The 9,670-nt window shown below is 25.4% G+C and overlaps 1 protein-coding gene and 1 long non-coding RNA gene across 2 annotated transcripts; both read right to left on the reverse strand.

Moving 5' to 3' along the window:
* Nucleotides 1–1,723: 1,723 nt before the first annotated feature.
* Nucleotides 1,724–3,822, reverse strand: LOC110652254 (peptidyl-prolyl cis-trans isomerase FKBP20-2, chloroplastic). The gene is made up of 6 exons (XM_058128629.1): nt 3,812–3,822; nt 3,588–3,670; nt 3,292–3,401; nt 2,411–2,519; nt 2,219–2,298; nt 1,724–1,941 (listed from the first exon to the last, which is right to left on the reverse strand). Exons 1-6 carry the CDS (start codon nt 3,820–3,822, stop codon nt 1,861–1,863), a joined length of 474 nt encoding a protein of 157 aa, XP_057984612.1. The 3' UTR covers nt 1,724–1,860.
* A 2,708-nt stretch (nt 3,823–6,530) lies between these two features.
* Nucleotides 6,531–7,690, reverse strand: LOC131169534 (uncharacterized). The gene is made up of 3 exons (XR_009140470.1): nt 7,520–7,690; nt 7,371–7,409; nt 6,531–6,568 (listed from the first exon to the last, which is right to left on the reverse strand). It is a non-coding gene; the product is annotated as an uncharacterized LOC131169534 (long non-coding RNA).
* Between the last annotated feature and the right edge of the window lie 1,980 nt (nt 7,691–9,670).

A 9,670-nucleotide genomic window follows, 5' to 3' on the forward strand; every position in this document is an offset into this window, starting at 1 on the left:
TTTTTTATAAAATAAATGAAGCCTAACTAATATTTAAGTTATATATATCACATTTATATTTTTTTAATTTATAATTTTTTTTTAATTATATATAAATAATAAACTATTACATTCATTTATTTATTTTATTCGTAGAGAGAGCAACACTGCTGCTCATGAGCTAGTTGCTGTAGCTTTAAAGGATGATTTGTTTACCTGCAATCAAATGACGAAGACCATCAATGAATGGTTGAAATTTTTCGAGTTGATTTTTGACAAGCCTAGCGATTTTGGAGAAACCGACTGCATATTTGGAATTAGAAGGTCACAACGATTTCAGAGGTGTGCGCTCGGATGGAGAAAAAACCTCTAGCATTTCAATCATAAATAGTAACATGTGAGCCCCCACAATAGTAGTGGACCACACAAGTGGGCCACACTGGTGACTTGTGGACGTCACATTCAAGCCCTATAAGAGACATGTGGACCTATTGGTGTACTCCACTTGGTGAAATGCGGATCCTACAGGCTGACGAGTCGTTTTAGGTAGTAGATGGCTCCCAAGGTTTTTTGACATTTTGAGCGTGAAGAATTTTTTTTTAACATGAAATTAAAATTTCAACGAAAGGAAATACAGGTGTGTGCCGGGATGGAGAAAAAACCTCTGGAATTTCAATCTTAAATAGTAACATGTGAGCCCCACAATAGTAGTGGACCACACAAGTGGGCCGCACTGGTGACTTGTGGACCTCAAATACAAGCCCTATAAGAGACATGTGGACCTGTTAGTGTACCCCACTTGGTGGCATGCGTGTCCTACAGGCTGACAAGTCGTTTTAGTTAGTAGATGGTTCCCAAGGCTTTTGACATTTTGAACGTGAAGTTTTTTTTTTTTTTTTTTTTTTTAACATGAAATCAGAATTCCATTAAAATAAAAGGAAACAAAAGGGGGTTAAGTACTAAGTCTAATTCTGATTTCATGTTAAAAAAGAATAAAAAAACCCAAAACCCATCAACCCAAAAAATTCAATCTAGCCCATTACAAAGCAAAGGGAATCAGAGAAGAAATTTCAAGAACATACTGAAGAAGACGGAGCAGAACCCTTCACCACAGCTTTACTGCATGACACTATCAGAAGATTGAAAGTTCACCCATAAGCAAATCTCATATCCACACATAATAATACATAGTAAAATTAAAACCTAACCAAACTAAAAAATAAAGAATATCAACACAGAGATATCCACAAATAAAGAGAATACTCTAGTAGCGAAATCATTCTCTCCTCTGTTGCCTGAGAAGACAATGAGCCCTTCAATGATCTGAGCTTCCCTTGCTGAGCCACTTGTCAAGGACAACAGATTCGGCGTCAAAAGGAGACATTGAACGACGCAGGGACCTATCACCAATAGCTTTTTTAATCCCATCAAATTTCATCCCCAAACATGAAAGGCCACCGATTTTTTGACTCGGTCATGGCAACCTCTACACAGATCTACTCCTTATCACTCTCACCATGAAGACTCATAGATCTATAAGAAACAACACCCAAAAGACTATTTACTCTCAACCCAATTGCAGGAGGGATAAACCACAATTAGGTGAGTCTTCCCCTGCCTCGAAAGACAAGGAAAGCCTTCAACAGATTGAAAAGCTCAACCACTCAAGAGAAACAACAAAGAAAAACTTTGAGAGAAATATTCTCTCTGAAAGTAAAAGTGGAGACGGCAAAGAACATTCATCTGTTAGAAATTAAGGAGTATTATGTGGAATATTATTCTAAGCCACAAACTCAGTGGAAGGTACAACTTTTCTCATAGTAGTCAATATTATTCTTGGCTTAATACACTAAAGGAGCACATACATGTGAAAATCTAAAATCAAGAGCTTGAGAGTGGACAGCTGCACGATTTCTCAACTTTAAGCAACACCACATCATAAACTTCATATGTTCTTCCAACCTGTAGAATACCATATGAATCTCTTATTAATTGTGATAATAAGAGAAATGGAAAATCATAAAAAATTACATTAATGTATATAAAACTTTCTTGTTTTGATTAAAATTTATTAAATTTAATTTTAAATTTTTTTTAATATTTTTAATTAATATATTTAAAATGTTTTTCTTAGTGATTGCTCTAACAGCAATATCAAACAGAGTATAAAATAAATAAATAAACAAATTATATAGCATGCATGATGGAAGGAAACAAAATGGAATTTTTGGATACTAACTATTGATGAACGATGTTCTAGAGTGACAATAATTCTTCTCATCCCCCCAGGTCGCATACCTCGGATTCCTTCCTCGAATCCTGCATTATTTGATTACCAATTTCAGCCATTTATATATATATATATATGCTAGTTAAACAAAAGAAGAATTCCTTTGCTTATACTCTAGACTTGGTTTCTTTTTTTTTTCACCTTCTCCAAATCGATGCCAGCACAGATGGACTTCTTCAGGAGAACGATCTACAGCGTTGCTCTGAATGAGCTTATGTAATTGATCATAGAAATCGTAGTGGATTGTCACCTGCAGATGATCAAAGTTGAGAGGCGGTCTTAAAAAAAAAAAAAAAAAAAAAAAAAAAACAAATATATATATATATATATATATATTAAAAAAAAATCTAAAATTTTTAAGTTATTTATGATTATAATCAAAACTTTAATTGTATGTAGTATAATTGAATTTTAATTAGTTATCATAAGAGACTGAATTGAATTTGAGAAAGTTAACGGTAACTTAAAATATAATGTTTGAAGTTTTATTTTATTAATAAAATAGTTCATTAATTTAAATTTTATACTGAATATTTTATTTATTATATAAAATATTTATAGTGTGATTATTTATGCTTACTTTATTACTATGTTGTTTTTGAATTGTTTATTATATTAAAATATATTTTATCAATAAAAACAATTTTTTTAGTATACTATTTCAATTAAAAATAAATATTATAAATATATTTTACATAATAAATAAAAATTTTTTAAATATAAAATTTAAATTAATAAATTATTTTATTAATCAAATAAAACTTTAAGAAATATATTGTACATAATTTACTATCAACTTTTTCAGATTCAATTTAGTTTTTTGTTTGGTAACAACCGTGATGACTTATTAGGATTTAGCTATAATACTCACAATTTAAAGTTTTAACTGCCATCATAAATACTTTAAAGTTTTGGATTTTTTTATCCAATAAACCTTAAAAAAATTATTTTAATGGATGTATTGAAATTGAATATCATGAATTTAAAGATAGTATAAATAAAAACAGAGGGAATTAAACAACCTTCAGATTACTAGAGCGTACAGGATGACCTCTACCAACAATAATATCGTGGTAGATAATCCCTGACTTTGGATGCTTTGTGTAGCCATCAGGTTGTTCTACCAGATTCCCTAAAAAACAATTGAACACAGTGAATATGAGTGTTTTCAAAATTGTAAAGATTTATACTCATACTACTTTAATGGAAATATAATTAATAATTGAATTGCAATTCCGGAGGCTTAAAATATAAATTAAAAGGATCAAAGTTCATGGATAATGGGTAAAATTATTGAAGAAATGAGCCAGCAATGAACCTTTATTAAATGGGAAGTAATATCCACGAGATAGAATTATGAGAAGTGAATATTTGAACAAGCATCCTGTAACGCCTCGTGTTCTTCATATTCATGAGATGAAATTGCATCCTGTGACCTAATTCATACCAATGAGAAAAAAAATTCTGGGGCTATATGAGTTCGTTTTAGGAATATTAGGACGGATATGAATAAATAAACAACCAAACAAACAAATCATTTACCCGTCGACCATCTGCGGGTATAAGTCAGTTTGTATACACATTGTTTGCTCATGTTTAGTGTTGGGAGTTATGTCTGCAAGTGCAACGAAGCGTTGTCAGATAGCCTTTTATCATTATCCCCTTTTCATTGCTAAAATAAATTACAACAAATGTTAGAATTAATAACAAAAAAAAGTTTACAGAGACATTAATTTTACTGCTATAAAGGTAACATATAATAGCAAAATGAATAATTATTACTAATAGTACATAAAATAAAGATGGTAATAATTGCTATTCGTTTTTATTACCATCGATAAACTTTTAGTAGCAATAATTATTTCTATCAATATTTTTTTTTTCAACAATCACAATTTTGTTATAAAATACTTATATTCACTAATTTTTTTCAACATGCAACAATTATTATATTATTGTCATAAACTTACGGTGGCAAATTTTATATTTTTAGCGTTAATACATGAATTGCTACACATTGTTATATAAAAAATTGTGGTAGTAGACATTTTACAATAAAATTATAGTTATTGTAAAAAAAAAAAAGTTAATAGCAGCAATAATTACTGCTATCAAAAAGTTTATCAATGGTAATAACAACGAACAATAATTGTTGTCATATCCTTTTTATATACTATTAACAACAAAAGTGTATCTAATATGAGTTCGAATTCATATGAGAACGAGCTTAATAACTATTAGATTAGATATTTGAATTGAGATATGTGCAGAACTAATTAAATTATATATAAAGGGTGTATGAATCTAAATGTAAAAATTTAATCTAATGGTTGATAAGCTTAACCTCGTATGAGCTCGAACTCTCTATAGACACACCTAACAACAATTGTTCATATGTTAACTTTATAGCAACAAAATTAATGTTCCTGCAAAATATTTTTCCTACTAATTCTAATATTTGTTATTGTATCAGTGATGATTTTTTTTTTCTTATGATCTATTTTTAATAGCTGAAGCCTTCAGTGACAAATTTCTTACTATACTTAATGGGTAACAAGCCAGAAATTTTTTCTTTATTATTATTTTTTTCCTTATAAAAATTTAATGGTAAATCTAAAATAGTTTAATCTGAATTTACTTTAAAAAAAATAATAAAACCATAGATGACCTACAATTTGAAATAACTCCAATTTGCTCATCTAACTAATCTTGTTTTATCACTTCTAATTAATACAAGTAATGCACTCAATTTTATTAATCAATAATAGTTACATTCTTTAAATTAATGGTAAAAAAAAATGTCTCATATTATAGTGAGAAATATTGATAAGATTATCTCTCTTATTGAAATTGGTATTTTACAGAATGCCCCATGAAGTTTGTCAGAAATAAAAAAAAAAAAATTCTCATGAATTTATAATAACTTTAACTCTCAATTTTAATTTTATCAACAATTATATCTTTCCATCCAAATTAGATAGAAATTGCAGTTAGTGATAAATGAAATTTTAAAATAACCCTTGTTCAAAGTAACCCTTGTTAATTTACTATTTAGTCCATTAAGTTTAACAAAAATTCATTAATTTTGTATTTTTACAACTACATTAATTAGTCCCTAACATTTTATTTCATTAATACTTTAATCATTTTGTTCACTTTTTATATCTCTTCAAGTTAATCAAAGCAATCGAAGTTTAAAATATTGTGAATTTTATAAATATCCTACATTAACAAAAGGTTATTTCTTCAAAAATAAAAATTATTTTTCTCATGAATTTTTTTTTAAATTCTTAAACAAAAACACTTTCCATAGAAAAAGTAATCCATAAATAAGTAAAAAAAAAATAAATGGGGAGGAACAAAAATTCACCTTGATTACTCTGAACTTCCTTCTTTTGGGCTTTAGACTCTTTAGGATCTGCAAGATAAAAGGCTTGGAAATCAAATTTGGTTAAGGTAGTTTTTGATACTGGAATATATATTCCACAATACATACAGTCATCATTCAATTAAAACTCAAATTTAAAATAATTAAATATTTTTAAATTATTTTTTAATAATATTTAATATGATACTTTTGTTAAAAAAAAAAAAAAAAATTGGCCTTCTAAATTTTTATCAGCCTAATAGAATATTAATATTTATCAGAAAATTTAATTTTACTAATGTAATTTTCGAATCAAAATTGAGATTAATTGGATCAACATAAACAGAGCTACTATGAGTTAAGTCACCAAGTTGACTCTCAATTAAATAATAATTATCGTCTCACATTAATTTGGGATAAGGTGATTGTCCTATATATATAAATATAATATTTGAATAAATCTCTTTTATCCATTTTTTATATGGTATCAGAGCTACCTACTTTAATGTTGGTCCATCTATAGATATGTTTGTCTATAAACTTTACGTTTCAAATGTTTATACCTAGACATATATTAATTTAACATAAAGTGTTCATATTATATATAAAATTTGGACAAACCTCTTTTCGGATGAAATTAAGCTCAATTCATTTTCTCATGTAATTTCATTTTAAATTTTTTTCCTTTTTATCATTTTATTTCAGTATTATAAGTTTTTTTTTTTAAATCAAGATTAGTATAATTTATTAGGATTTACAAAACACTTTCCGCTCTTTAAATCTAATAATAAAATTTCTTATGTGTGTGAGACAAATGAATATATATATATTTTTTAAAATAAAATATGTTGAATAATTTCTATATATGTATATATACTCAACAAATCTAAAATACGTACTTGGATCGCCATTGCTCGCCGGCCGTTTCGTTCCTGCAAGCAAGAGGCAACAAATCAAAATAAAAAAATAAAAAAAAAAACTTAAACGATTTATTTAATTCTATAAGTTTTAATTTTAGCAATTAGATATTTTAATATAATTTTTATTTTTTTATCAATATACAATTAAAATAAAATTATAAGATTTCCTTATCAATTACATGTCTGTCTGACCTCAGATGATTACAAATTTTAATATAATTTTTAATTCTATCATTAAATTGATTTTTATTAAAATTTTCAATTTTCAACAATAGCAACGGGAGATATCCCTGTGCTTACTATAATTGACTCCATTTGAGTTTCAAATTCAAAAAAGTAATTTTTAAAAAATAAAATTCATCTTAAATATTGTTAAAAAATAGTTTTAAAAAAATTAATTTTTATTATTTTAATATTTATAAGTAAAATATATCAAATTTATTTTTAATTAATTTTTATTATTTTTTAATTAATATATTTAAAAAATAAATTTTATTACAATAATTAACAGTAATATTAAACAAATACTATAATTTTCATTTAAATTCGATCAATAGTAATAATTAAAACATACTCTTTTGACAAAATTATAAGACAAAGAATACACGCCGTTTAATAAAATTATGACAATAATTATGATAATTAAATCATGGAGATTATTAATAAATAATCTAAGTAGCAGCTTGTACTTTTAATGATATAGTTTCCAAAAGCAACAGCATAATTTACTCCATAACATCAAACTGGACATCTAAGTAATAGTAAGACAATAAAATAAATAAATAGATCGAAGAAATTAATTCATAAAGCCTACCTGCTTTCTCACGCGGGTAAGGGTCATCATGAGCTGGAGCTACAAGTTGAAAAACAAGAAATCAGACAATATATACGTATTATCTTGAGAGATTAGGGATTAATTTACGTAAGCATAGAGAAGAGAGAGAGAGAGAGAGAGAGGCTTACGGGGATTGTAATCTTCACCAGACAAAGCAGTAGAGGAAATCATCAGCATAAGTAGAATCAGGATTAAGTTCGTCGCAGCCATGGACGTGAGAAATGATTTAGTTGAGGAAATCATGAGAATGGCTGATACTATTTCCACCTCCAAACCAAACGTTTACAAATCAATTCCTATTTGCACACATTTATATAAGACAAAGATGTCGGTGTTTCAGTCAGCCTATAATTCTACCTAAAGGATTAATTATTATTATTATTATTTTTCCATAAAACATATAACACAGAAACATCACATCTCTTAAAGTTATATATTTATACATATACCCTTTACGAGTTATCTGAAATCTCGCATAACCAACTCTCACAATACAATATATATAAAATTAAAAATTAAGAAAAATATCAAGGAACTTAATCCAAATTTTCGTAGGTAATTTATTTTAATTTTTTTTCTATTTTTTTAATATTATCGACTAAATACGATTCGTTGGTAATTATTAATGAAAAATTTTCATAGGTAAAAGTTTTTAAGCTTTTTAAATTTTTTTTTATTTTTTTTTAGTATTATGGATTAAATATAGTTAGTTGGTAATTATCAATAAAAAATTTTCGCAGGTCATTTATTTTAAGATTTTTATTTTTATTTTTAATATTGTCTACAAAAATAAGTTCGTTGGTAGTTGTTGACAGACAATTTTTGCGGTTAAAATTTTTCAAGTTCTTGAATTTTTAATTTTTTTTAATATTATTGACTAAATACGAATTAACCGATAATTACTAACGAATCTTTTTGTTGGTATTTTTTATTTAGTCGCTAATTTTATTGCCAATATTAGACATTACTTTTATTTACGAAATTACATCGTCAGTAATCAGTCGGTAATTTCATCAGTATAAATTGGTTAATTTTTTTTTTATCGGTAAAGCGTCGGTAAATCATTAGTAAATTACTAACAAAATTCAGTGGTTGGTCATTTTTGTAGTTATTTTTAAAACTTTTCATAGCGAGTGAAACATACTCGCCAAAAAAACAATTATCCAATTATTTTTTTTTTACTTTTTAATAATTTTTTTTCTATATTTTCATGTAATCAATTAAAATTAAAAAAAAATGGAGAAAATCCATTTATCCTATAATTAATTAAAATATTATTTTTATATTTTCTTATAATTAATTAAAACTAATTAATAAAATATAGTTAATTTTAATTTAAATTCAAAATAATTATAATCAACCAAAATTAAAAATATTATTTTATATTTCTATAAAACTATTTATAATTAAAAATTAAATATAAAAAATTATATATTCATATAATTAATTAAAATAAATTATAATAAAACAAATTATAAAATAATTATTTATATATTTTCATATAAATTATTAAAATTAGAATATAAATTTTATTTTATATTTTCATATATTTAAGTAAAATTAAAAATGCAAGTTCAAATCAATTTTAATTGATTAAAATTAAAAATATAAAAAATCAATTCACGCACTATTGAAGGTTGTGTGTTTTACGCAGTTAAAAATTGTGCCTTTATGAGCTTAAACATGGTTAACTCTGCAGTTAATTTTTTATCCATTAAAATTTTTAAAATATTATTATATTAATAAATTTACTCTTATTGTTTTGATAATTATTATACTTATTATATAATAATTAATATTTAAATTAATGATTATTTTATTTATTATTTTAACAATTAAAATTTTTATATAAAAATTAATTGAAATATGGGTTAATTTGCCCTCTATACTTATTAAGGAGATTCAATTTAACTCATTTTGAACTTTTAATCTAATTTAATTCATAAGTTTTGATTTATACTCAAATTAGCCCAATTGATTAAGGAATAAAGTCCAATTTTCTCCCTATACTTATTGAAAAGGTTCAATTTAATCCAATTTTAACTTTTGGTTCAATTCAATCCAGAAGTTTTAATTTATGTTCAATTTAGTCCAATTTTGAGGAAGGTGAAACTCACTTACCATCTTGGTGCATGAGTTGCATTTTTTCTTAATTTTTTAAATATTTTTTAATGTTAATTGCTTGGTTAATTATTTTTATTCTTAATTAATTAACTATAATTGGTTATTTTTATATTTTACTTTTTGAATATTAATTAATAATATGAAAAAAATAATAT

The sequence above is a fragment of the Hevea brasiliensis genome, chromosome 10, assembly GCF_030052815.1.
Source record: "Hevea brasiliensis isolate MT/VB/25A 57/8 chromosome 10, ASM3005281v1, whole genome shotgun sequence".
Classification (NCBI taxonomy): domain Eukaryota; kingdom Viridiplantae; phylum Streptophyta; class Magnoliopsida; order Malpighiales; family Euphorbiaceae; genus Hevea; species Hevea brasiliensis.

Bases quoted from the DNA above. Each gene is read 5' to 3' on its own strand.
- LOC110652254 (XM_058128629.1), bottom strand. The intron at 2,520-3,291 runs GTTGTTTAATTC...GATCATCTGCAG, and splicing joins TACGCTCTAGTAATCTGAAG to GTGACAATCCACTACGATTT. The intron at 1,942-2,218 runs GTTAGTATCCAA...GGTATTCTACAG, and splicing joins TAGAACATCGTTCATCAATA to GTTGGAAGAACATATGAAGT.